The sequence below is a fragment of the Embiotoca jacksoni genome, unplaced genomic scaffold, assembly GCF_022577435.1.
Source record: "Embiotoca jacksoni isolate LCO1_2020_lvr unplaced genomic scaffold, fEmbJac1.0.p SCAF_2, whole genome shotgun sequence".
In the NCBI taxonomy this organism is placed as follows: Eukaryota; Metazoa; Chordata; class Actinopteri; family Embiotocidae; genus Embiotoca; species Embiotoca jacksoni.
This window is the reverse complement of record NW_027185340.1, coordinates 22,507,532-22,534,874: the sequence shown is the minus strand read 5'-3', so window position 1 is coordinate 22,534,874 and position 27,343 is coordinate 22,507,532. Positions and strand designations below refer to the sequence as shown.

Genomic DNA, 27,343 nt, shown 5'->3' with positions numbered 1-27,343 from the left:
GACCCTATGAGTACCAGATGCAGCTGGTGCTGGCAGGAATGGGTACTGCAGCAGGCGATAAAAAGGAAAAGATAAGACAGAAGAAGTTTGCATAATATGGCATTAGTAGGCGGAGCCACACAGCAATTGTGGGAGAGTAAACGGAAAGAGCAGGTGAAGAAAGGACTAGATGAACAAAATTACTGAGAGAGAAGGATAACATAAACAGAGGCAGAATCTCAGTCAGAAATAACAAAAATTGAAGTAAGCAAAAAATAAAATCAGAACACAGTAAAACTAACGCTGAAAGATCGCGCTAAAAACTTAGAACAACGGAGACAGACAAATGACTAGAATAATCCAGAACATAACAATATATAAATAAAAGAACGGGAACAATTAATAAAAGTGATAGTTAAAAAAACGAAATAATAAAAAAAAAAGATAGAGAAACAATATGGTTAAGAAAGCCAATTAAAAGAAAAAAGAGAGAAACAAACAAATATGGGTTAAAAATTGAAGAAAATACATGAATAAACAAGAATAACCTAAGATAAGTGATAGCATAGAGATAACAGAGGAAAAAGCAACAGGAGGAGGAGCTGAGACAGGCACAGGCTCAGCTTTTAAAATTCCAATTAGATGACGCCAGACGCAAAAGCTACTGATAAGTAAAAAGGACACAAAACAACGGGGAGAGTAAGGGAGAAAATTAGGTTAGAGACAGCAAAATCTGCATCACAGCCCCGTGAGAGCCCAAAGGTGGGAAAATCAAACAAACCCACAGTAAAAACAAGAGATATTATAAGATGCAAAGATCACGGACAGATTGAGAGGGTTTGGGTGGTAGCCAGAGAGGGAAGCAGGAGGACTCTACCAGTGCAGAGGAAGATGAAACTCTGCGACAACACAGTCAAGACACCCTGAGAGCAAAGGAGGCAATACAGCAGACCAGCACCATGTCTGCACCGCAAGAAGTGAACAGAGAGAGTGAGGACAGAGACAAACACTCCTCCTCGGAGCAACCACAAGCAACAGGCATCAAAATAAAGACCAATAAAAAAAGAAAAGACACTGAAATCATGACAAGAGGCAGTAAAACACCGAGACGGATCCGGTGGCACAAGTACGGGAGGCACGGACAATCTGGGTGTCAGAAACAGTTGGCTGACCTCAACAGACTCCACCAACTCCAACTCCTTTCATACCTGTCAGGTGATCACTGCTAAGAGACGCTAACAACAGAATGCTACAGGGGACAAAAGGGGGCGGTGATGTAGAAAAATGCGTTAAACAATCAAACAGGAAGTCTGATGAACCAGCAATTCAACTTCTGAAACAGTAACTGTCTCAGAAGAATAGTTGTTTGATTGGATAAGATAAAGTAAAATAAATCAACTTAAAATAATATGAGATTAGTTAGAGCTGAGTTAATAGAAAAGATAGAACGAAGTTAAGAGATCAAAGTTAAGGATAAGATAGATCAAAGAAAATAAGAGAATACTGAGTTTTAAGACGTAAAAGTTAAAATTTAAAGGGGCCCAAAGACAGTGTAGTATAGGAGAGCGCTAGTCACACCAGAAGTAGAAGGGCGGATTAGAATAAGTAGATAAATAATAATAGAACCACAATATAAAATAAATAAAAGAAAAGATAATGAGCAAAAGACTATGAGGAACCTTACTGCCGCCTTATTCTGGACCGCGCAAGCGGCAATGGTGTTTATATCACTCAAAAACGCTCTTAGCACTGTTTCTGATCTTGCTGTCCCTGACTACAAAGTTCCATTATATCTGGATGTTTCTGAAACAGCCCAGACAGCAAATGGTGTGCTGTTTCAGAGAAAGGGGGGGACAGGAAGGTGTTGATATACACAAGTGTGAAACAGGAAGGTGTTGATGTACGTAAGTGTGACACTAGATGCTACAGAGAAGTGATACTAGATGCTACAGAGAACAGACACCCCCATGCACCACACTCATACAGTACGTGGACGACCTATTACTGGCCTCTGACACAGCGGAGGATTGCCTCACTGACACACGGACACTCCTGTTGCATCTCTTTACACACGAGTTTAAGGTTAGTAAAAACAAACTACAAGTTGCACGACAGCAGGTGTCATTTTTGGGTCGATTAATATCACACCTGCACACCGAACATCAATCCTGCACCACACAAAGTCACTGACAGTCAAAACCATGCTCTCGTTTCTGGGCCTGATCGGATATAGTAGACACTATATACCCGATTTCACATGCCTCACCCAGAGCTTACGTAACATGGTGAGAGAGGTGGGCATATATAATCTCACTGGGCCGCTAAAATGGACGATCACGGCCGAACAGGCATTCATTACACTTAAACAATTATTAGCCAACTCGTCCGAGCTGGCATTGGCGGACTACACTCTACTCTTTTATTTGGATGTTTCTGAAACAAACACAGTTGTAAATGGTGTGTTGTTTCAGAAAAAAGGAGGTGATAGGACAATATTGACATATTTAAGTGTCATGCTGGATCCAATGAAAAAAAAGGCATCCATCATGCACAAGACATGCAGCAGGAGTAGCCAAACTCATTACAAAATGCGCGCACATAGTCATGGGACACCCACTACACATCCTAACATCACACAGCATAGTGGCATATGTGAACTCACAGACTTCTACCATGACATCACTGAGACAACAGCGACTCTCAAAAGTCTGGAAGCACCAAATCTGGTGTTCACACAGGAAGGAATCAACATGGCAGACAGAATAGGAGAAGGACTGGTACATGAATGCGTACGACGAGTAGAAGTAGAGGACAAAGCCAGCACTGGAACCGCAGTGGACCCTGGAAGAGGCGAGCACCGACGTCGCCACAAACACCTCGAGCCCGGCTGGGCCTGAAGACATCGCATCAAAAGGGGCAGAATAATCCCCTCAACGTTTAGATACCGAGACAGTCTACTCTCGGTATCCGAAGCAAGAAGACAGCCGACTCGAACGAGGGAGGGCTCGTTTGCATCAAGTGTCTGCCACGTCACTAGAAGATTGCAAGTTGATGATCCACATATATAAATTTATGTTTTGCTTGGCTATTGATACCTGTGCTGTTAATTGATGCAATAATTCTGTTGACAAATTAAGATGAACAAGAGAACCAGCCTCTGGGGTGACTGGAGATGGCCTTGGGACTCATCTCTGCAGGTGTAGTATGTGTCATAATATGGGAGACAGAGGTTTCAGGTGTGCCATTGGGACCAGAGGAGCACCATAACTAGACAAGGGCACTCATCAGACGAAAAAGGGAACAACCACGCCGGGTACAGTTCACCCGAAGAACACAGACAGAGAAAAAGATATCAGGTCGTATGTAATAGTTGTGAATGTCATCTAGCTTAGCATTTTTTGTATTTTTGTGGTTAATAATACCTGTCAAAATGGTGATCTCTTAAATTGAGATCAAAAGGGGGATTGTGGAATATAGATCTGCTTAGTGCATATGAGGGCTCATATGTTGTACGCTAATACAATATAATTTGGGTTGTCTTCCACCTAAAAGTCATGTGTATTGATGTATTCTTTGTTGGTTGGTGGAGGTGGGGGTTGTCTTCCTTCACCCCCTGGAATCCTCCAGACAGCCGTCTGATAATGCCTCAAAGAACAACAGTATGTGACCCCACAGGTTGCAGACCTCCTACTGTGACCTTTTGGTTTGGCCAAGCAGTATCACTCTCATTTACATACACAGCCTTTTGTCTACACCTTAAGATTGGTAGTGATGGTACGACCTATATGTAAGTAATATGATATATATATATGTGTTGTATTGTTGTAAACATATCCTAGCACAGAAGCACAAAATACATACTGACTGTAAGCATTGTAGAACACGTTGCTTATGCAGGAACTTATCACATTGGGGTCACAGTGGGGTGCAACTCACTATCAGATCAAAAGGGGGATGTGGTTCAAACGGAGGACAGTGGAAAAGTACTGAGACAAACATACTATGCAAATGTTCCCGACTCACTGTAGGTAACACCTCTTCCTATAGTATAAGTGTATGTGCCGGAAAGGGGGAAGTCAGAATCCAACAAAGAGACCTCAGGTTGATGTTGGGCTCTCCAAGATATCTTGTAAACTACGCTTAATAAAAATCAACTAAGACCGGTAAATGCCTAAAGACTGCTTCTATCAACGGACTCGGGGAAAACAATTGGGGACAACAATTTGAGATACAACAATTTCCACCATTTTGGGGAAGCGTTTAAGCATCAAACACATGCTGGGTCTTTTCCTGCTTGACCAACTGACATTTACCCCACCTTTTGTAAATTACCAAACCTAGGTTACTTGTCAGTCTTTTGTTTTAATGTACATAGATTTGTTGTCAGAAAATTCAACAGCAGCTAATACTACATACAAATAACCTATTCTTTGCCATAGTTGCACTTAAAACATCCCTTTTTCAATTGTTTACAGGGTATCAATCATTACTGAAGCATTGTGTGGAGAAAACTGCTGAATCAGCACCCCGTTTTTCTTGTGAAGTAGTAGCAGGAACTTTTATTTTGATAAGAAAAAATAAGCTGCCGTGACGACATGTCCACAAATACAAAGCACACACCTCAAAAGTAATATTTACTCATGGTGTTTAAAGTGCTGCGAGGGAGGCCGAATACGCAAAACATCATTCTGCTCAGGCTGAAGAAGTCTGACAAGCAGCTGAATATGTGTGGGCATTATCTCTGGAGAAAAGGTGGATATTAGGAGGACTGATATGACTTAAGCAGGAGGATATTATCCTTTGTTTTTCCTCGAGAGGTCGGAGTCATGGCTTCCCTCGGACAAATCATCTTCTACAGGTGCGGTCATCAGGTCTGACTGTTTTCTGTGATGCTGGTCATTACGTTAAGAAATATTTTGGAAAGTTAATAAGTAGATTTGCAAAAGGTGTGATTTTAAATTATTTGTACTGCTCTTAAGTAGTATGCCACTTTATACTTTTACTACATTTCAAATTGAAATATTATAGTTTTTACTCTACGTTACTCAACAGATTAAATTTGCTTTTTACTTTTAGATGTCAGATTATAAAATACCATAAACTGTAATGTTGAAAATTAAACCAGTTGTTCTCAACTTTTTTGACTTGTTTTTACAAAAAAAGCATGCAGTTGTAGCAGATTCTAAACAACTAAGATAGATTTATGTAAAGAACTGTTGGAGCACCAAATTTGTTTTAATTTATTTTTTTTACAAGAAGGACAGAGAATTGAGAGGAGTCAAAAACAAAAACAAAAATTCCAATTTCTGAAATAGGTTGTTTATCCTCCCCCATTAATCATCTCAGGACCCCATAGATTTATCTTGGGACATTTTATTTGACCTTTATTTAACCAGGTAATATCAATTGAGAACCAATTCTCATTTAAAATGGTGACCTGTCAGCACAGTCCTGAGGTGCATGTTTTTGGATGATGGGAGGAAGCTGGAGAAAACCCACGCAAGCACAGGGAGAACATGCAAACTCCTCACAGAAAGGCCCAGGACCGGATTCGAACCCAGAACCTTTTTGCTGTGAGGCGACAGTGCTAACCACTGCACCACCGTGCCGCCCTACCCTTTTGCAGCGGGCCCAAACCTTGGTTGGGAACCACTGGACTACAATACCTAAAAGTGTCTTCAGTACTTAAAACTACCTTTATCTTGAGTGTAGAACACTCATCATTCATAGGCGCATTGGTAAATGATCTAATAATACAACCCAATGGAACGTCAACATATTAAATACACTCAGTGATCAGTGTCACGTTTATATCGCCGAGGTGTGAAATGTCAGGTGCTCTAGGTTTAGGAAAAGATTGTGGTTTGGGTTCAGATAAGTAATGTTACATAAATAATGTGAAATAAGTTATTTAGCGCACATTTCATAAGTATGTCTCGTCAGTATGCAACTTACTGAAATTACTTTTAATAAATCCACGTAGACTTCTGCTCTCTCATGGACTCCAACACCGGCCATCCAAGTGTTTGTTCCATCCAACCACCCCTGACCTCCAGTTGGACTTTATCACTTTAGTCACATGACCTCCACCACATGACCTCCCTTCATCAATCCTGGTCATACATGTCTATACTTTTCACGTACAAATGTGCTGAATAATGATATGATAATATGTTGGTTACAGGAACCATTACTCTGCAATATCAGTATCTGTTTCTTCACAATTTGCATTTTGTGTTTCTCTTCCTGCGCAGCATGGTCGCCCTCATCTGCCTGTTCACGGCCATCATCGTCCTCATCCTGTCCCTGTCTTTGTCGAGTAAGACCCACAGATCTGTGTGCATCCTGTTATCTGTAGCGAAGGCTCTGTCAGGCCTGCAGGGACACATGGGTGTGTTCAGCACACGCTGTGTTTGTCAAAACCAACAGGCGGTTAATCCTGGTGGCTGACAACACACCTCCGAGGGTTTCAAAGCGTGTTTGTGCAGCATGTGGAGCTTTGTGTGGCGCTCCAGGAATATTGACCAGTGTTACTCAATTTACATCTGAGTAAATTATGTTCATAGTTATACATACGAGTATGTATTGCTTCCTTGATTTTGTTTGTATCAATAGGGGTTGCTTTCATTTTTTTTTTTAACAAAGATCTCTGCCTCTTACTGCCTGGAGTATGACTGATGTTCATTTTTAGTATGCCATGTTTTTAGAGGTGTATTATGGAATATATTTCTCCCCTGAAAGAGCTGGAAGAGGTGAAAGGGATTTTTCTAGGTCTATTAATTTAGTGCAGTCCTATAAGTGTAATTTAATCAATTTCTCCCTTGAAGGAATTGTTCGTAATAATTTCTTCTATTTTGCACATTGGCTGTGTAGAAAAAAAATCTTGACAGTCCAGTTATTCAGATCTTGTAAAGGTTTTTTGGGTTTTTTTTTTTTTTTTAAGTCTCCTTGTTGAGGCACAAATTAACAAAACTATAGTTTTATCCTAACATTTTTGTAACTTTGAGGTTGATTTGACTTATTTGGGTACCTTAATTCTCGTATTAGCCCTGGAGCTAATTATTTTTTACATATAGTGAGAGATATGTTTGTAATTTAGATTTTTGGATTATTTATCTCTCTATGGGCCTGGAGTGAGCACTGTTTGCAAAATTTTCCAATAACATCCTTTACATTTTTTTTTTTAGATTTGGGCCAAAAAAACAAATAAATGTCCACTAAATGTCATTTAAAAATGTTAGGTTTCGGCACATTCAGTGTCAGAGACAAACAAATGTGACTCAAATAACTAAACCTTCATGTTAAAGCCTATAATCTGGATGTGTTGTCCGTGGCCTCGTCTCGCAGAGCCTTCTTCTGGGGCGCTGAGCAGCAACACAAAGCTCGTCGCCAACCTTGGCGAGGATGAGATTCTCAGCTGCTACCTTCACACATCATCTGTGGAAGACGTGTTCAGTGAGATGTCGGTGAGCTGGGAGAAGAAGGAGCTGAAGGGGCTGGTTTACCTGTATGAGAACGGAGCTCCGCAACTGCGGGATCAGGCCTCACAGTTCAGAGGCAGAACGAAGCTCTTCCCCGAGACTGTCGCCAGAGGGAACGCCTCTCTGCTGCTGAGGAGTGTGAGGAGCAGTGATGAAGGGGAGTACACCTGCAGCATCAGCTCGGAGGAAGGCGGAGGGACGGTCCGCATCTACCTCAGGACAGCAGGTAGGAGGACTCGTCCTTCCAGTTTCACCGTGTGTTTACTTTGAAAAGGAATCTCACCGAGAAAACGGATAACACTGTTACAAACTGACAGCATGGAGGGCTGCTCCGGTGTGTGAATTGTTGTTCCTGTGGTGCTCTTCAGTTTGGCGATCAAACAGTTTGAGGTGAAAACTTAAATAAATCTGAGGTACTCAAGAGGGTGATGAATTAAAAAGCCTTTCATCAGTCATGGCTATTCAGTCACAGTAAAAAAAAACAACTCATGCCAACGTGCTTCAGCCTCTAAGGCCTTCATCAGGGCAGGTACAAATAAGCAGCCTTTGGGCTGTTCCTAATGTCTGTTGGTCAGTGGTCACATGACCAATATGCACCAATGAACTGTCACCCAGTACATGGGCGCAGGTAAAGACACAAGGAAACATAATGTCAGGACGACAAACCAAATGCGGATATTAATAAAAATTTTAAAAAAAAAATCCTAAAATCTCTAAATGGTTTTAAATACATTCAAACATGAAATGGCAAGTAACATTTAAACTGACCCAGTTATCCAAAGAGAATCAATACACAAAGGCACAGTTACAAAAATGGAGACAAATCAAGTTCTCCATTCCTCCATTCTCCATTTTTTTTTACTGTGATTGAACAGCCATGACTGATTAAAGGCTTTTTAATTAATCACTCTTTTGAGTGCCTCAGATTTCTTCAGGTTTTCAACTAAAACTGATAACACTTTACTTTTATCATCCCTTTTTAGTATTTATTAGCAGTTTATAACCAGGATAATTTGCATTATTGTAGCTGATAAATATATTAATAAACATTTATAACTGCATTATAATGTGTTAGAAACCATTTTAAAATGCTTAACAGGGTAGTTAAAGTGAACATTATTAGTTCTCTGGGTTAAAACACTCAGACTACATCACAGGCTCATTTAGCATTCAATTTAATACCCTTTGGGGACTTTACAAGCTTGTTTTACAATTTAAAACTTGTATGTGACATTTCAGATTCACATTACAGCATGTATTTATGATTTCTACTCACCACTTTTTAGCCTTTTCAGCCCCCACATTTACATTATCCAACGGCACCCTGGCTGCAGAGGCAAGCAGGTGGTACCCAAAACCAAACGTGACGTGGCTGAACCAAACTGGGAGCGTCTTGAACGGACGCACGAGTTTCACCAAAGACTCTGAGGGGATATTCAGCATCGTCAGCAGGCTGCAGCCGGCCCACGTCAGTGAGGCATACAGCTGCAGGATTGAAAATAACTTGGTGATCGCTGTCGCCGAGGCAACTATAACAGGTACTCTTTTTTGATTACTCCAGATCAAAGCTTTATAATGATCTCTCTGCATTTTAAAGCCTTTATGTTGATTGTGTGTCATGAGATGATGTGCTGATTTCTGGACAAATAAGTTGTACAAACCAGCCTGTTAAAATAGCTGTCTTCTGTGGATCTGTATAAGATGTCAAAAGTGTGAGATTTGTTTATTAGTGTGTTATCTCGTCATATTTCTGACAAAGCCTGAACAACACTGTTGAGTTGAATGTAGGATTTATATTACGGACTAAGATTCAGAAGATATTCTTTGACCATTCTTTTATGTTCCTTCCTCTGAGTCCTTCAACTTTATTGAAGTGCATCACCAAGTCAGTCAAATGCTCCTTTAAGTGACATCCAGCAGGAATTTCTATATGTAATTTGTTTTTTACTGATATAAACAGATGAAAACAAACAAAAACCAAAATGAAAATTGAAATAAAACAGAAAATATGACAACTTTCTGTTTGTATTTTTCAGGCACTGGTGTTTTGTGGAGGTCATACTTCACCTTCAGTGTTGCTTCAACCCTGCTTGCCTCAGTTAACCTGAACATTATGACCATTGTCCTCTGCATCTATTATGTAACCTAATTCCACCCACACACACACACAAACACATATCTACACACACTCCACCCATGCTGTTAAAGATGCTGTAAAGTAGAAATGAAACTGAGTTTTAAGTTCATCACACCACACAGTTATGGGTTGTTAACTACCCATCCAAATTTGATTGAAAAAAAACACCGACAAGTTTGTTAAATTAAGGTTTGAAATGGTGAGAAAATCATCAGTCTTCTCTGCTCTGAGACTGGGGGGGCGTGTCCTGAAGGAGCTGAAGCTCCGCCCCCTCCCTGTAAGGTGTTCAGTGTCCTGTAAGACAGTCCTGTGGCTGCAGTTCTTTTCCACACTAAGCGGTCCGTCTGACATCCAACCTCTCGGTGACTTTATACGTGATGTCCCACTGGTCCTCTGTCTCTCTGGTGGACGGAGCAACATGCTTTATGAAAACAATAGAATCAGAATTCTGATCTATCTGTCGTGAAATGGTCCCTGAAGAGGCGTCTGTTGGTGTTAATCCTAAAGTCTCCTTTAGCTCTTCATGAAATCAATCCTCCTCTTTTTCCTTTCTTCATCAGTAGGACATTTAAACAACGATGCAGTGCTGCTTTGGAGGTTCTTGCTTCCAGGAAAGATTCACTTGCAGGTGGAGGGAGACGTCCTGTAGCAGCCAGCTGATGTACAATAACTATCTGACTACAGCAGGAGTAGAACTGAAGTCCAGTGGGACGACCTCTTATGTAAATGAGCTGCAGGCTTTTATAGTGTTTCACCGTGTGAGAGGAGGAGGCATGCAGAAGGTTATAGAAACCATCTGTGGGGTAGCTCGGTGACGTACTGAAGCTAGCTTTTAACCCCGCCTATAAAAACCTGAGCTGAAGACGGATGAGAAACTGTTCAATGGTCTAACTCCACATTTCAGTGTGACATAGTTTTCTAGCTTTGCAGATGTTTTCAGCAACTCATTTCACACGTATATAATGTACTGAGAAGCAAATCATGGAATTTGCTTCACAGCATCTTTAAATATCTGCAGTTTGTTGAAGCATGTGTTGCAGTGTTTGTCAGAAGTAATGATTCAACATAAGTAAAAGCAGTTTGAGTAAAGTCTTAAGATGACGTTGCTCTGTTTATTCATTTCTCACAGTGGGGTGTGTGAATGTGTTGAGTATTTAAATCTGTGGTGTATTTTTTTAAATAATTTAGCAGTAAACTTTTATGTTCTCTTCTTATGTCTTCTGTTTGTGTGTCATTGGTAATCTGAAGGCCCCATTAAGTTTATTTTCCAGTAAACTTTATTTAAATTCCCATTAGATTGAGGTTTTATATGGCATAAAACAAAATTACATGTCTTCCCTGTTGTGGGGAAATTGAAGCTAAATAAGTAGGCTGTATTTGCCTGCAGTTTATATTTATAATTTTTTTATTATCTATTGTAAATTAGTATCAATGCCACATTATTTTTTCTCAAAATTGTCCATTTTACTGCCTTTTGTCAGTTACAAAGTAGTAGTATGTGGTTTGTTTTTTTTGTTTTTTATGACATAGGCCTTTTGCTGTTTGTGATGTCAACAAAACTATTCAGTAACACAAATAAAAAACAATAAATAATAAGTCGGCCCTGATTGAATCTTCTTCTTCTCAAGCCGATTCAAAATATAGATATTATAGCATTATCATTAACCATAAAAAGCCATAAGACTGCTCCGGTGAGAAAACGTCTGCCTCTCGAGCAATTTAAAAGCTGTTTGCGTTCAGGTACATTATGAAAATCACAACTTCAATCGGTTCATCCTTGCTATAACAAAGATAGTGTTCTGTCCTGCCAGTAGATGGGGACAGTCAGAGTCCCAGACTGGTACTAAGGAGTCTCTGGACCACCCCGGATAGTCCGTAGGAAGCTTTCCATTGGTGCAGTGAGGTGAGGTGTCCGATGTCCCACGGAGCAGTGAATGCAACCTACTTCTCTCTAAGAAAAGTGGGACTTTAACTACTGAGGTGAAACGAGGCTGTTTGGTTGTGTGAATGTGAACATGAGCGGTTGTTATGCAGAATAAAGTTTGTACAGAAGTTTCCGTTCAGCTCTGACAGCTTGTGGAGCTCGCTGGGCTTCAGGTTGGGAGCTGCTACCAGCTGGTTCGTTGTTTTGTGGCACCAAAGTCACTAAAAACCAGAAAATGTCTCGGTGTGAAGAGACGGAAACAAGCCAGCAGCCAACACCGAGCAAGCACGAGCACAAGGACGTCTTGGTGAACCCGAGAGCGGTTTGTAACGTGTGTAGACGCTTGTACCGGGACCCGAAAATCCTCCCGTGCCTGCACACGTTCTGCTCCGACTGCATCGCCCAGCTCGAGCCCTTTTCGGTGTCTTCGCGTATCCACCGGGACGCCCCGGAGGACGGCCGGGCCGGTGAGGCGGTGGAGGCGGATCGACCCGCCGTCACCGTCACGGTGCTTTGTCCCGACTGTGACTCCGAGGTGGACGTCCCTCCGTCGGGGCCGGCCGGGCTGAGCACCGACCACCTGGCGCTGGACGAGGTCTTCCTGGAGACCCTGGTGACGGACGGCCCGCTGGGATGCGACCTGTGCGGCGAAGGAGGCGCCGAGAGCCGCTGCGAGGTGTGCTGCGTCAACCTATGCGAGTTCTGCTGCCAGGCACACAGGTAATGTCTATTATATTATATTATATTATATTATATTATATCCTTAAGAATGCAGGGTTTTGCTTTTCTGTTCTATTCTGCTCTCAATCTCACATTGTTTGGTTTTCTTGTATGAATGGTTATTTGTTGAGTATCTATGTGGAACTATAGAAATAATCATCTTACACAGGTTGACATGTCTCCTGGTAACCCAGCAGGCATCAAACCTGGACACACAAACAGTGTTGGGAAAGTAACCTATCAAATGTAATACTTGAAAGATTACTAGTCACCCTATTGGAAATGTAACAATGCAACTCTTTAGTTTACTTCATCATACTTTTAGATTACTTTGTATCAAATGTTAATTCATATTATGTCATTAAAGCTGAGAAGTCATAAAACCAGATGTGAGGAGTCAGTGTGAACCTGCCAACAGAACTCAACACTGATTGTTGTCAAACTTTTATTAAAAGTTCTTCAATATAACTAAAAATAAGATTGAAGTGTGTTGATTTGTATGTGGATCATAAGTGAAGGACAAATGTTCCCAGAACGTCAAACCAAGGCAGGTCGACTCCGTGCTGAGTGACGATACAACGATCAACAGGGCCTGAATTTGAGTGAGCACATGCTGTCCAGTGAATGGAGGCTGTTTGGACGTAGACAGAAGGCATCGCGGTGTGGCAAAAATCAACAAAATGATGTTTGGATGTAACCCTTTTGTAATCACCAACATTTTGAATAGTAACTCATTTCATTACATGGGCTTTTTTTCACTGACTGGCTGAATACAGTTACATTTATTGTGTGACCAGTTACTCCCCAAGAAGATTGTCCATCAGTTACTTTTTACTATTTGTTCTGTTCTGCTCCATTGCACCACTGTCGAGCCCAGTTCTATTGTATTCTATTATGATCTATTCTGCTCTAAAACTCTTTGGCAGGTTCTATTCTGTTATGATCTGAGGGTTAGAAGTTGTATTTTATCATATTCTCTACGACACAAGTTCTTTTCTATTTTGTCCCATCAATGAGACAAGTACAGTATTATGAAGCTGTTCTTTATTCCATTTAATGCATTTCTCCTGCAGCCAGCAGCAGATAACATGAATTCCAGCTACATTTATAACATGATCTGATGTTCAGCAGGACTTTTATTCTGTCGTACAGACATGTGAACATCAGTATCTGTTCTCTCTCCTGCCTGCAGGCGACAGAAGCGAACAGCGTCTCACTCCGTTCAGAGTCTGGAGGAGCTGAAGGCTCGCGGCCGTCTCTGCCGCCCCGTCCTCTGCTGCCTCCACCCCGGCCAGGAGCTCCGGCTCTTCTGTCAGCCCTGCGACCTGCCCGTCTGCCTGGAGTGTGCCGCCACGCTGCACCGCGACCACCGCTGCTGCCCCACACGTGATGTCATCGACCGTCATGGAGACCGCATCCAGGAGCTGGTCGCCGTGCGCCTGCGACCTCGACTGGAGCGGCTGGAGGAGTCGCTACAGAAGGTGAGAGTTGTTGTTTCATTGAGAATTTTTTTGTCCATCTTGACCCTTTTGGAGTACTAGGTGTCTACTTTTAAAACTAAACTCTTCCTTCCCACCCTGTTGCAGGTGGACGCATCCCAGGAGAGTTTGCAGGCACGAGTAGAGGCGACAGCCATTGAGGTGAGGGCATTTGCACGAGCCTACGCCAGCGCTGTGGAAGCCCACTGCCAGTCTCTGCTGCGCCGCCTGGAGGAGCTCCGGGTCCAGCGCAGGTAGGAAATAAGCAATACTGAACTCCTGCAGGAGGCCAAGGGAAATTATCACTGTTGTTCCGGGGAGTAAAAAGATCAGGAAGCAGCAGCATGTTATTCAGGGTGAAGCTGTGCGCTCTGTGAGAAAGATATTCTGTCGCTTCTAAACTTTTCTTCTCAGTCACCATTTTTTTATGTAAATGTAGTCGAAATCACAGCACAGACATCTTTAAATTATGTTCACGGAGAGAAACAACCAGATCTAAAACTCTCTGCCAAAACAGACTCCTGTATATTGAAACCTAAATGTCAGCAGGTACACCTTTTTCTTCGTCATTGACACCATCTTTCCTCTCCAGGAACCACCTCCACCTGCAGCGGGCGCAGCTGCAGCAGGCGCTGCTGGACGTCCGAGGCAGCGTGGAGTTCGCAGAGCGACTGCTGAGCTGCGGGTCTGACGCTGAGATCCTTAGCGCCAAAGGCGTGACCCTGAGAAGACTGACCAGCCTCGCAGAGAGAGGTTACGACCCGCGCCCGGCAACCGTCGCCCCCGACGACGGCAGCAGCATTTGCTTCATGCCCAGGGAGCCCGGTGGGGAGGTGGAGGGCTACCCGGTGGTCGGGGTGATCCACTCTAAGACGGTGGATGTCAGCAGGTGCACCGTCGAAGGGGAAGGTAAAGGAAAAATATTCTGTTTTCATCATGTTACGTCGTCGTGGTGGTTTAAAGGATTAACGATTGCAAATTATTTTAAAATTAAAAGCCAGTATTCAAGAGATTTTCAGTAAGTACAGTTAATACCATTGACTATATATAGGAATGGATGTAGACTCCTGGTCTAAAAAGTGAAGCCAATGCAGAAGTGCCTTTACCACTGATACCACTGAGGGCCACTGGCTCAGGAAAAACCTCTGGCTTCATCCATCCATCCATTATCTATACCCGTGTTGGAAAAATTACTCAGAGGCTTGGTTCAAAATCAAACACATCGGACATTTATTCTTGCAAGAAGGAGAAACTGCATGCACCCTCAAAGAGAGGTGTCCAGCAGTGCTCCCAGATCTCCTCCGTAGGGCAGCTTTTATACAGTTGACAAACAGTTGACAGTCACCCCCATTCCCTTTGTATCTGCTTTCGTATGGTAATACAGAGTTGGTTGTAGGTCACAAGATAAGGACACAGGGGAGTCGTCAATTAGATGTGGAAAGTAAAACAAAAGGAATTACTTGCAAATAAGAGAGAAAACAGAAGAAACTTTTCAGAGCCTGCTTGACAAGAGACTTTCTGGAGCCACAATGCAAACAAGAGGAAGAGACAAATCCTTTTTTCCATCAACCTGCTTTATCCTGAACAGGGTCACTGGGGGGCTGGAGCCTATCCCAGCTCACTTTGGGTGAAGGCAGGGTTCACCCTGGACAGATCGCCAGTCCATCACAGGACCACATAGAGGCAGACGGAAACAAAGACCATTCATGCTCTCATTCACACCTAAGGGACATTTGTAGAACCACCAATTAACTTGAGGTGCATGTTTTTGGATGGTGGGAGGAAGCTGGAGTACCTGGAGAGAACCCACGCAGACACAGGGAGAACATGCAAACTCTGCACAGAAAGGCCCGGACTCAAACCCAGAACCTTTTCACTGTAAGGCGACAATGCTAACTACTGGACCACTGTGCCGCCCCCTCTGGGTTCAATAGACTGCCATTCAAAAAGAGTCAATTTCTCTCATTTAACACTAATTTAAAACAAAGGCTTTTATGGTGTCATTTGCTAAATTCACTTCTTCTAATAATTTTTCGGATGCTCCTTCTGAAACTAACTCATTATTAAATATGTTTGGGTGCGTTTATGGATTGATTGACATGCCTGCGGTGCAGTCAGGTCTCCCTAATAGATGGACGGGGTATATTGTCCTCGGGTCGTCCCGTCAGTTCCGCCTCCATCTCCTCCCCAGCTCGTCCACACATGATCACTTCTGGCTCCAAAAAACAAGAGGAAGACAGCCAACATCACCATCAAGTGAAAGTTCACAAGCCAGTAATTAAAAGGTTCAAATCCGGGAATAATTTACAAAATGAGGTACATGTGTAGCCTTCCAGTTGTTTTCAGTTATAACTCTAACTATAATGGTCACATGCCTTCTTTTTATTTCATGTTTTTCTCTTTGTCAACAAATCCTATGAAACATCAAAACTGGCAACGAATTGATGTCCTTAATATTGTGTTTATCCAACACACATGGTGGCTTGTCGCTCTGTGCTTCTTTGTTGTTCTAAAACTAACAGAACACTTAATTGAAATCATGCCTGCTGACATGTTGTTTATTTGAAGTTTACTCTAAACACACCATGCTGCTGCTATAAATTACGAACTCATGCAACAAATGCATATTTACAGAGCATCCGGAAAGTATTCACAGCGCTTCACTTTTTCCACATTTTGTTGTTACAGTTTTATTCCAAAATGGATTAAATTCATTTTTTTCCCTCAAAATTCTACACACAATACCCCATAATGATAATGTGAAAAAAGTTTTTTAGAAATTTTTGCAAATCTATTAAAAATAAAAAACGAAAAAATCACATGTACATAAGTATTCACAGCCTTTGCTATGAGACTCAAAATTGAGCTCAGGTGCATCCTGTTTCCACTGATCATCCTTGAGATGTTTCTACAACTTGATTGGAGTCCACCTGTGGTAAATTCAGTTGATTGGACATGATTTGGAAAGACACACCTGTCTCTATATAAGGTCCCACAGTTGACAGTGCATGTCAGCACAAACCAAACAGACCTCCGAGACAGGATTGTATCGAGGCTCAGATCTGGGGAAGGGTACAGAAAAATGTCTGCAGCATTGAAGGTCCCCATGATCACAGTGGCCTCCATCATCTGTAAATGGAAGAAGTTTGAACCACCAGGACTCTTCCTAGAGTCGGCCGCCCGGCCAAACTGAGCGATCGGAGGAGAAGGGCCTTAGTCAGGGAGGTGACCAAGAACCCGATGAAATAAAGCTGTAACATAATAAAATGTGGAAAAAGTGAAGCGCTGTGAATACTTTCTGGATCCACTGTATATGCAGCAACAAATACTTTATTTACTCATGTTGAGTATCAAGCTCAGCAGCTTTAAAAATGGAATTTTTGGTTTTGGTATACAAATTGAATTCATTGACTGGTGCCATCAGTTTAGTTGGTGAAGGTTAGCGTGAGGAGTTTGAGACGGTGTAGACTGAGTTCTCCTGCAGCAGATACAGATTATTGTTTCCTCTCTGAGTGCTCTGGCTCAAAGGTTGACATTCCTGTGGGACTGAAGGAATGTTGAGGTGATGCAACAGGCCTGCAGGCGGTGCACTGAAGGGATGTTTACACACAAACATAACAGGTCTGTCCCTGGAAGGGACAAGGTGAGGAAAACCTACAAGCGCAAGTGGCTACAGGCAATTTTTAAATAACAGGAATGTCTTCTTTTTAAAGAGTAAAGACATGTAGCCAATCCTCCAGGGTTTCATAATGGAAGAAAAACATGTCTGTGAGCGACTTGGCCGGCTTGAGCAAGGGGAAGTTTGACAGAAGAACTGCTGTCGCTGCTCCTATTTTATGGGGAATATTTGTTTCTGCTTCCACTGATGGACAGCTGATTCACAAAAATAATGAGGAACTATAAAGAAATATGTAGTAAGGTTCTGCTTTCTGACCGCAAATGACTGTCTGTGTACATCGTAAAGGTAACATTACTCATAATTTTAATTTATATTGGATAATTACATTTCAAGTGATCACGAGGACATGAACTGGAAGGCCACTTGGAGAGCACAGACCTCCGCCCAAGATCAATAGTCCACTCTTCTATGACACGTTTATCTGCACTGCAACCACTGGATATATCTGGATATATTTCTAAAACTGTCTCATCTTTGTCACATCTCAGCTGTTGTCCCAGTTCTCCCCTCTCACACCACCGTCCCTGAGTGTTTCCTGACAACCGCTGGCTGTATTAAGTTTGACCAAGCACACGTGTATCCCAGAGGATCGTGGGTAGCTGTGAATGTGGATTGTGATATGGAGTCATCATATTTCTAGAAATGCCTGCAGAGTGTAACAGGGAAAGAAATTCAGCCCCGGACTTATCCACTGGGACTGGACCGCCCACATGGTGCTGTCATGTGCACCCTGAATAACAGGCACACAGAGAGGGCTGGTAAAGTTCAAAGTTAATGTGTTTTAGTTTTTTTATGGTCCACAGGGATTTGTCCTGGTATACCCGATGGGTTTGTCCCTATTGCATTTAACTACCATCTAGATTTTTAAGATGTATGGCATTTAGCAATTTGAGAATCTGCCCCATGATTTGGATCAGTTCCAAAATGTAAAGGTGCTCTTCATTGGGTTGTGCTACACCCTTCAACCTATTCCGATAAAAATCGTATTGGTCGTTTTTCCGTAATCCTGCTGACAAACAAGCAAACAGCACTAATAACATAAACTCCTTGACGGAGTTTAAAAAAATAAACTAAAACTAAGAGATAACATTAAAATACTTAAGTCATTAAGTAGGATGTTAATCCTCAGATTATTTTCATTGTACGCACAAGAACTGTCCGCTCACTCCTAAACTACCTTTTCCATCTGCGGTACGTACAGCAAGCGAGCAGGCGAGATTGAGTCATGTTCTTTGCACTAAAGTTACCTCAACAATACCACCACAAAACTCTGATTATTTTATTTGTGTCCCAAAAGTTATGGTGCAAATAATAAATACAAATAAAACAGGATCTGATCTTGTCAGAGTTATACTTCTGAGCTAAGAAGTTAAAAAATGACCAAATGACCAAGCAAATGTCATTTATATTTATATATATTATATTTCATCATACGCACTTGAACGGATATCTTTCCCCCTTTTTTTTAACTGTTCTACAGACTGAATGATACATTTATTATTACAAAAATAACAATTGACAGATTATTTGATTTGCAGCCAAGAGTACACATAATACTTTCACAGCCTTTTCACAGTCCTTCACAACTCGCATGCTTTCAACACACACACACACACACACACACACACACACACACACACACACACACAAATGCAGCCAGCAGGAGATTTGTAGCAGCTTTTCTCTGTCTCTGTGTGAAAGCTTAGATTAGAGAGGTGTTTGCTTGTGTGGGAAACATAAAACCAAAGTAAACACGGACTTCTACGCTTCTTGTTGGTGTCAAAGAAAGAGCCAATGTATTGTGCTAATGTTTGCCAAAAGGTCAGTCTGCCGTGTGCTGTCGGACTTTTGTTTGTGTTCTTGTTAGAGTCTTTAAGAGACGGTGTGTATTGTGTTTGGTTTATGTAGTTCTTTGATGACCTTTCCATTCATCAAGCCTTTTTTTTAAATGTGTATTTATCTTTGTAACACGTGTTGTTAACGCTGCTCCTTTTAGGTAGGTATAAATTCAGAGGATCACTACACCAGATAAATCAGCTTTTTCCAGCTTCGAGTGGTTTATCCGTCCCAACTTAACTGCCATCAGCTTAACACGGCGTGACTCTCTTATTTAAGGGTTTAGATGAAGGCCAGATTTCAGTGTCGGCTTTAAGAAAGTGGAATTCACAGAGTCTTACTGATGTTTATCTCCTCTCTGTGTGATAAGAGGGTTTGAAGTGGACCGTGAGGCTGTGCAGCACAGGTGAATGGTGCGCTAGAACAGCTGCATCTGTAATGGTGACAGCTGCTGGCGTGTCGGCTTAGCAAGAACACGCACATAAATTCACCGATAATGCTCACTCATTAGCAGCTGCAGTGAAAGCTGTAATAGTGGTTCAGATTGTTAGAATAGTTGTGGCTGTAGCAGATTAGCAGCTGTAGTAATTCTTGAACTCTATCCTGTGAAAAATAGCAGGACATTAAGGATAAATAATTTATCTAGACAAGTTCTGAAATCCAAATCTTGAGTTAAAAAACATGTGAATATTGTGTGTATGTAGATCAGTGCCCTTTAACGTCTTAATGATTTAATTATAGCAACAACTAATAGCTATCTTGTCATCTTTTGGTTCGTAATTCAGTTCATTCATCGATAACATGTTAATAAAATGGTGCCCATTATAATCTTCCAATTAATCATTTTGTGTGACCGACATATTAATACAAATATATGAAATAAGGGAAAAGAACAGCATTTCATTTTAGAAGCTGAAACCAGTTGTCTTTTGTTGTATGAATAAAATAAGACTTCAATAATCCCTCGGTGGGGAAATGCATTCATCACAGCAGCTCAAGGATGCAGGTAAGAAAGAGAAATACAAAGAAAAGATACAAAAAAGAAAAGAGAATAAAATAAACTTGTCTCAGACAGGAATCTTTGTAGGATTAACTGCATTTCGGCTCAACAGGGTTTAGTGTTTCCCACAGATTGATGTTCATGCAGAGATTCATGTATTCAGTGGGGGTTTGTGTAACCCAGGTTACCTCATATGCAGACTATTAGCAGGTGCTACAACAGATGTCTCTCAAATGTCTCACATGCAGACTATTGATGGATGCTACAGTTTACACATGTCCCCTGTTTTGAGGTCCACTTTACCTGAGATTCAAACAGTACCTGAATAAATGTGCTTTATTAATGTCAGTCAACCTCGGCAGCAACACGTCTTTCTCTTCTTTCTTTTTCTGACAGTCACATGAGAAAAATATAAATATTGTATCAGTACGTGGAGTACAGAGCTGAAACTTAATGAGTCATGTTTGTTCAGCTTGTACAGAACAGCAACAACCTGCGATTTTAGGAATCCAGTGAGATAGTGGAGCTGTTTCATTATTAACAACAGTGCAGCCGCTCAGCCAGAACTTCTATTCATCATCTCTGAAGTAGCAATTACAAGTAGTTTGATTAGCAATGGTAGCATCCCCAACATTATCCAAACCGATCTCCCTGCAGCTGCTGGAAAACACTGAATAATTACAGATGCAAACGCAGTGCTGCATCATCTGTTATCGAACAGCGAATAGACTCTGACAAGGAAACGCAAAGCAACATTAATCACCCACATGAACACAAATGCTGTTTGCTTGAACACGACAACAACGCCACGACAGCAGATGGATATCATGTCTCCTCTCACCCAACTGGTTTAAACTTTCATTACGAGTTAATGAAAGTTTAAATAATGATGGGAGGATTCTGGAAAACTCCGGTCAGCAGCAGCGCCTGAAGTCACAATTCAGCTGGCTGTACCGCATGTTTAGGAGGAAGGTGACTTCAGCACTCAGCGGGGGGTTGTTGTTGATGACGTGGTGGTGAGCGTGCAGGTCATGTCGGCCACTGTATGTTGAGTGGGTCCATGTTTGTCAAGTTAATTCACTTTTATTTCTATAGCGCCAAATCACAACACAGATTATTTCAAGGCTCTTCACAGATTAAAATCCTGACAACAGCACTTTACAACATTATACAGAGGAACCGGACAATTCAACAGTTCCCACGTAAGCTTGGAGGAAAGAATTCCCCTTTAAAAAAAAAAAAAAAGCTTTGACAAAGGGAGGTAAAAACTCTCTTTTAACAGGAAGAAACCTCGGACAGAACCAGGCGGTGAGGTGGGCGGTTGTCTGGCTCCACCAGTTGGGTGAGAGGAGAGCAGAGAGAGAAAAGGACAGCATAGAGATCCAAGACATGAACTGTTTGGTGGGGCCGACAATCGCAACCAGATTGCTCCCACTCCTGTCTGTAGTTGTTTTTCTGAATGTGTGTGTATGAGAGGTTGTTGTTCAGTCTCTATGTGTTGGTGTGATGGTCTGAGGCTCTTTGTAATTGAACTGTTACATCTCTTTGGTTCCAGTTCAGGTGTGTAATGATACAGCATGCTCTCATATTCCACATAAAGGGTTTCTTCCAACTTTGTGGCCTATCTCAGATATATTTTGGTATCTGCGCATATGTTGTCTCATCAAAAAACTATTCCGACAGAACATAATGGAAAAAAAAGATGCTGGCAGTGAATTAGAAATGAGTTTTCTTTTGTTATAGTTATTTATGACTGTAAAATATCCTGCCTCCATCTTTGTCACAAGTGTCAAAAGTGCTTGATAACCACAATTGAGAGATCATTACAAAAACATTAGATATAAAGACAGACAGATGGCGACAAGCTTCAATGCTTCTTACAGACGCAGATGAGACCAAACTGGAGCTGTTTGGATGAGTCACATCAGCTCTGTGTTCACACACAAAAGAATACATTTGCCAAGAAAATAACACCGTGCATGCTGTGAAACATGGAGGAGGTTCGGATCTGTTGTCAGGCTTCATTGCCGTATTTGGCACAGGTGACCTTGAACCACTGCAGGGCACAATAAAATCTCAAGACTATCAAGGCTTTCTGGAGCGAAACGAGATGCCCAGTGTTTGAAAGTTCTGTCTCAGTCACAGGTCCTGGGTCCTCCAACAGGATGATGACTCCCAAAAAACAGATCAAATCAGCCAGAATGGCGCAGAAAAAAAATATTGGACTATTCTGAAGTGGCCTTCTGATGGAAACAGCCTCTATATGAGTCCTAATCTGAATCCTGTCAGAAGGCAGCCTGATAAGCGGAGACAGCTGGAGCAGTTTGCTCTGGAAGAGTTTCCAAACCACCTGCTGACAGGTTCAGAAGTCTCACTGAGAGCTGCACAAGTCATGTGTTTGCCGTGGTTGTCTCTGAAGGTTGTGTGATAAAATATGAGGTTACGGGTCATTTTCATTTTCATTTGTTCAATTATTCAAATTTTTCTGTTGAATCAAAAATTTAAAAGTCTGATACACAACGTGTGCTCCATAAACAAATATCTTTTCAAACATCCTTTCTCGAGGTCCATAATGCAGCACGGTCATGTCCTATTTTTGGCCATGTAGTATATTTTTTGTTTTGTTGCAACTGTCTGGCCTCTAACCTTTGACCCCCTGGTGGTCACAGGTCTGCAGCGGGCCATGCAGGGCCAGCAGGGCCACTTCACCCTGGTGTGCCGAGACCCAGCCGGGAAGCAGATGGCGCGAGGCGGAGAGCACGTCCTCGTCAGCGTCGTCCACAAGGAGAAGAAAAACTGGTGAGTGTGTGACAGTGTCAGGCCCCGCCTCGTCAGCAATTTAACTTCGCTGAGCTTTTGTAATTCAGCAAGTCGTACGAAAGCAAGTTGGTGCCTTGGAGATAAAAAAAAAACAACAAAAAAAAGTTTTTTAGCCGTAAGTGCGGCAGTGTCCTGGAGCAAAGTGCTGTTTGTTTGTGTGGGAGCATTTTATGTTGGTGCTTCACGGGGTACGGTGAGGTGTTACCCTCTCGGTCAGGAAGGCGTAATCCGGCTCTCCGGCAGCTCGCTGATCGTCGCCGGTGTTTCCCAGCTGCTCGGTGCAGGTCAACACAGCATCTGTGCATCTGTGTACTCCATTATTTGTGTCACCCTGATCGACGCAACATCACAGGAACCCTTTTTGTTCAAGCTTCTGCTCCTCTGTTTCACTTTGGTTAAACTGTCTTCAACTAGAAAACAGTTGTTGTGTTGTTATTGTCAGGAAAACGAATGTCTGATTCTTGCCAGCATCTCTCATCCACAGCAGCTGACATGCACGAACTCCTTACAGTTAATTGTTTCTCAGCCATGTGAAGGGAGCATGTGTTTAATTTGAGTGATTGTTAAACTGCAGTCACACCGTTTGTTATCTTTTCTTCTAGCACCATGGCAACGACCGTGGCCGACAACAACGACGGGTCCTACAGTGTTTCATACACACCTGCTGAGCTGGGAGCCTACTCTGTGTGGGTTTGTGTCAAAGCCCAACATATCAAGGTACAAAACTACTGTCACTGCAGCAGATTTATTCTAAAGTCAACTGAACTATAATCCCAGTTTCAATATTCAATATTTGAATTGTGTTTCTTTTACAACAGTGTTAAGTTTTGTCACACAGCTGAGATGTTAAAATAGTAGGTTGACAGCTGGCCCTGTTCACACCCAGCATTACCATTTGTTTTCCAATGATCTCTTGTTAGCGGCTCTCACTTCCTTACATCAAGGAAATAAACAGGTCGATAAACGTGTGAACACGTACAAACAGCATTTAACAGACATCAAATGAGCCTCATTTTTCTGTGTCGTCAGTTATCAATTTTGGAACTACTTTCACATTTGTAAAAGTCTGAACACTCAAGTCTGTGATTCACAACCTGAACCGTCAGGCTTGACTCCATCACATCAGTTCAGGCCTGAATTATTACAGATTTGTTCGAGAGGGTCGGGTTCTGCACTGCGGTGGACAAATGAACTGTCCAGCCAGGATGCTTCTTGATATCAGGTGTGAACAGGACCAGACAGACACGCCGGCCGATCGCCTCTTCTTCCTCTTCACGCAGGGTTCTCCATTCATCCTGAATGTGAAGAGGACGTTGAGGCGTCACAGCGGGACGTTTCACTGCTGCTCCTTCTGCTCCAGCGGAGGAGCCAAAGAGGCTCGCTGTGGCTGCCCAGGAACCATGCCAGGTACTCGGCAGATATATTCAAAAGGTCCGCTCTGCAGGACAGGCTTCATTTAGCTGATTTTTACAGTGAACAAAAATCAAGGTTCTCCTGGTTTTGAAGAAGGAAAGAGAACAGATGGAGGATCGCTGAGGAACTTCTGGATTATTAGACAACATATCATCTCTGCTGTTTGAGAGGAACAATTGTTTCTCTCTCCATGTGCCCTCTTATTTAAGGTTATTTAATTAATACAAACACCAGAGTTGTTTTTGTATATTTTTTAAATTCATCATAAAGCCGCAGAAAGATGTTTTTAGCATTTGTTAGAATGCTCGCGAACTGGAGAAATGCAACAAGCCAAAAAAAAAAGGGGAAGTAATGGTTTTTGGGGGAAATGTGGGAAAATAAGTATGTTAAATTAGTTTTATTCACACCTCAAGTTGTTAAAGACTGAACTTTGCTTTTGTGCATACATTAGGTCAGCGTATTAAATTAATATTATTTAAAAGCATTTATAGCTCTTATTTTGACAGCAGATTTAGACTTTGTACGCTATATTAAAATTTCTTCTGATCTTGGCGTGTGTGTGTGTGTGTGTGTGTGTGTGTGTGTGTGTGTGTGTGTGTGTGTGTGTCTTCCTGCAGGAGGATTTAAAGGCTGCGGTCACAGCCATAAGGGACACCCTGGGAAGCCCCACTGGTCGTGCTGCGGCAGCACGGCGGAGCAGTCGGAGTGTTTGCCTCAGAGCGTGCTGGCTGCAGTTTCCCCTCGGAGCCACCTGCGAACTGTGGAGCTGTGAGGCGACGCAGGGACGAGACCTGTCGGCGCAACGAAGATCATGAAGGCTGGCGGCGGCCCAAAGGTCAGAACAGCGGGCACGCGGGCTTTGAGGTCGTCGGTGTGATCCTCGGGCCGACTTGAAAATGTCAATACGAGTGAAGCGTCCGGGGTGTTCACCTCTGCTGGACATCCTTGTGACCGTGATACAGCGGCCAGCTCCCCAGAAGAGTGAGCTGAATGCTCTCAGTCTTTCAAAGTGCCTTTTTTATTTTATTTTTTTAACTCTAAGATGCCTTCTTATGACAAGACGGAGGAGAAATGCAGCAAACACAGCAGCACGTGTCTCCTCCTGAATCAAAGGTGTCGAAGAGAAAAGATTCCTCCGTGTTACACTTTTCTTTCAGCAGCCATCGTCCGGTCTCAAGCAGAGTCTTTACCCTTTAAGCTGCTGTTCATTTCTACGGTGCTAAAAATCAGCATTGTACAGCTGAAAGTTAAATGTTTTTTGAGGATAGAATCAGCGAATATCAACAGATTGTTGATATTGAATTCTAGTTTTTTATATCCTGTAGTCAGTGGAAATAATCCTGAAATATAGTTCCTTAAATACAGTCATGATACTGTAAAATATTACACAATAATCACCATTAATCAGCATCTCATGTTGTGTGAGGTAAAATAATAAACTTTATATTCTTATGAATATTTTTTTTTAGTTTTTGTTATTGATAGTAATAACTTGTGTGATGTAACTACGAGGTCATCAGCTGAACAAATTTGTTTGAAGAAATTGAGTTCACATTGTTAGTTGAACTATGAAGAAAATGAATCTGAAGAGAATTCTTAACACTCCAACCGCGACATGGCTCCTGGTGACGAGGGTTTCATCTGGGAAACACTGCGGTCAGAGTTGTTCACAGCAGCGACTGCAAACCTCAAACTCATGATGAGCCACTTGAAGCCTGTCTGTCCTCTCTGTATTCTGAATGGGACGAATGTTGAGTGTGACTGTAAATGCCTCGTGGTTTTTTTGTTTTTTTTTTACTGTGAACATATTAGATTATAACCCGGTTCAGGATAAAGCGGGTATAGATAATGGATGGATGGATGAATGGAACATATTAGATTAGTAGAATAAAACTATGCAAATACTTCACATCTTTCTGACGTGTGGTCCAACATCTTCAGACTGACGGGAAACCTTTTCAACACTGTGACGTTTCAACATGTTTCCACGCTGAACGTTCATCCGTATGTTAAAGTGTTACCAGGTCCTCTCTACTGTTGGAGCATTTTTTTTTTTTTTTTTACTGAAGCATGTACGATGAAATAAACAATGTGTCACTCCTAAAACCTGCTTCAGTCGCTTGCTTTTGTGCAATCATGCCCTTCAAAATAAAAGAGCCAGATAAACAAATGGAAATCTGGATGTTTTAGTCAAGAGTATATGTGCGCGTGCGTGCGTGCGCGTGTTCTGTGTGACTCCCTCCAACCACCAGAGGTCCTCAGTCTGTCTCTCACTGCTGGCCACGCCCACCTCACCTGCAGTTACCCAGCATGCCCCAGCTGCAGCCACTCTGCAATCAACCGCCACCGGATGTATATGAACTCCCTGTTAGTTGCTGAAGAATAAGTCATGTGTGTTTTTTGGGGCTTCCTTGTACCCAAGCAGGTCCTGAGTGCTGCTCTTTGTCTGATGTGTTGACATATCCAGTCTCAATGTTGACCCTCCTGGTTTCTGTTGCTGCACCTTTCTTTGGAGCTCACCTTTGCTTCATGTGTGCGTCACTGTCCTTCTCTTCCCTCCCTTTCCTCTCCGTTTCATTGGAAAGACGTGAGGAAAAACAAATGCAGAGTTCAAATCATCATGAGCTCGTGGTTACAACGTGGGAAAGTGTGCACCTGCGTTCAAGTGGTTAGGTCAACATTTTCATCAGACTGTTATCTAAGTTATGAAGACAAACTCTACATGACTATAATTAAATACATATAAATATACTCTCCTGCAGCCATTAAAGACCTAAGTTTCTATATGTTTAGCACCTCATCAGTGATTACACTGAAATTGTGGACAAAATAGGACAAGATTTTTACAAGTGAAGAGATGTGTGTGTGTGTAGTTG

At 42.1% G+C, this 27,343-nt stretch overlaps 2 protein-coding genes across 2 annotated transcripts; both read left to right on the top strand.

Annotated features, from left to right (window-relative positions):
* The first annotated feature begins 4,709 nt into the window (after window positions 1-4,709).
* vtcn1 (V-set domain containing T cell activation inhibitor 1) lies at window positions 4,710-11,124 on the top strand. Its single transcript, XM_069153669.1, has 5 exons — window positions 4,710-4,837; window positions 6,234-6,298; window positions 7,327-7,686; window positions 8,747-8,998; window positions 9,497-11,124. The coding sequence occupies exons 1-5, from the start codon at window positions 4,806-4,808 to the stop codon at window positions 9,607-9,609; spliced, it is 822 nt and encodes a 273-aa protein (XP_069009770.1). The 5' UTR covers window positions 4,710-4,805; the 3' UTR covers window positions 9,610-11,124.
* A 632-nt stretch (window positions 11,125-11,756) lies between these two features.
* On the top strand, window positions 11,757-26,564 carry trim45 (tripartite motif containing 45). Its single transcript, XM_069153668.1, has 8 exons — window positions 11,757-12,241; window positions 13,434-13,722; window positions 13,828-13,973; window positions 14,312-14,628; window positions 22,904-23,033; window positions 23,657-23,771; window positions 24,335-24,461; window positions 25,085-26,564. The coding sequence occupies exons 1-8, from the start codon at window positions 11,757-11,759 to the stop codon at window positions 25,237-25,239; spliced, it is 1,764 nt and encodes a 587-aa protein (XP_069009769.1). The 3' UTR covers window positions 25,240-26,564.
* The last annotated feature ends 779 nt before the right edge of the window (window positions 26,565-27,343 follow it).

Excerpts from the sequence above, each read along its gene's own strand:
- vtcn1 (XM_069153669.1), top strand. The coding sequence starts at position 4,806 with ATGGCTTCCCTCGGACAAATCATCTTCTACAG. Across the intron at positions 6,299-7,326 it reads CCTGTCCCTGTCTTTGTCGA|AGCCTTCTTCTGGGGCGCTG; the intron begins GTAAGACCCACA and ends CTCGTCTCGCAG. Across the intron at positions 7,687-8,746 it reads CATCTACCTCAGGACAGCAG|CCTTTTCAGCCCCCACATTT; the intron begins GTAGGAGGACTC and ends ACCACTTTTTAG.
- trim45 (XM_069153668.1), top strand. The coding sequence starts at position 11,757 with ATGTCTCGGTGTGAAGAGACGGAAACAAGCCAGCAGCCAACACCGAGC. Across the intron at positions 12,242-13,433 it reads TTCTGCTGCCAGGCACACAG|GCGACAGAAGCGAACAGCGT; the intron begins GTAATGTCTATT and ends TCCTGCCTGCAG. Across the intron at positions 23,772-24,334 it reads TCAAAGCCCAACATATCAAG|GGTTCTCCATTCATCCTGAA; the intron begins GTACAAAACTAC and ends CTCTTCACGCAG.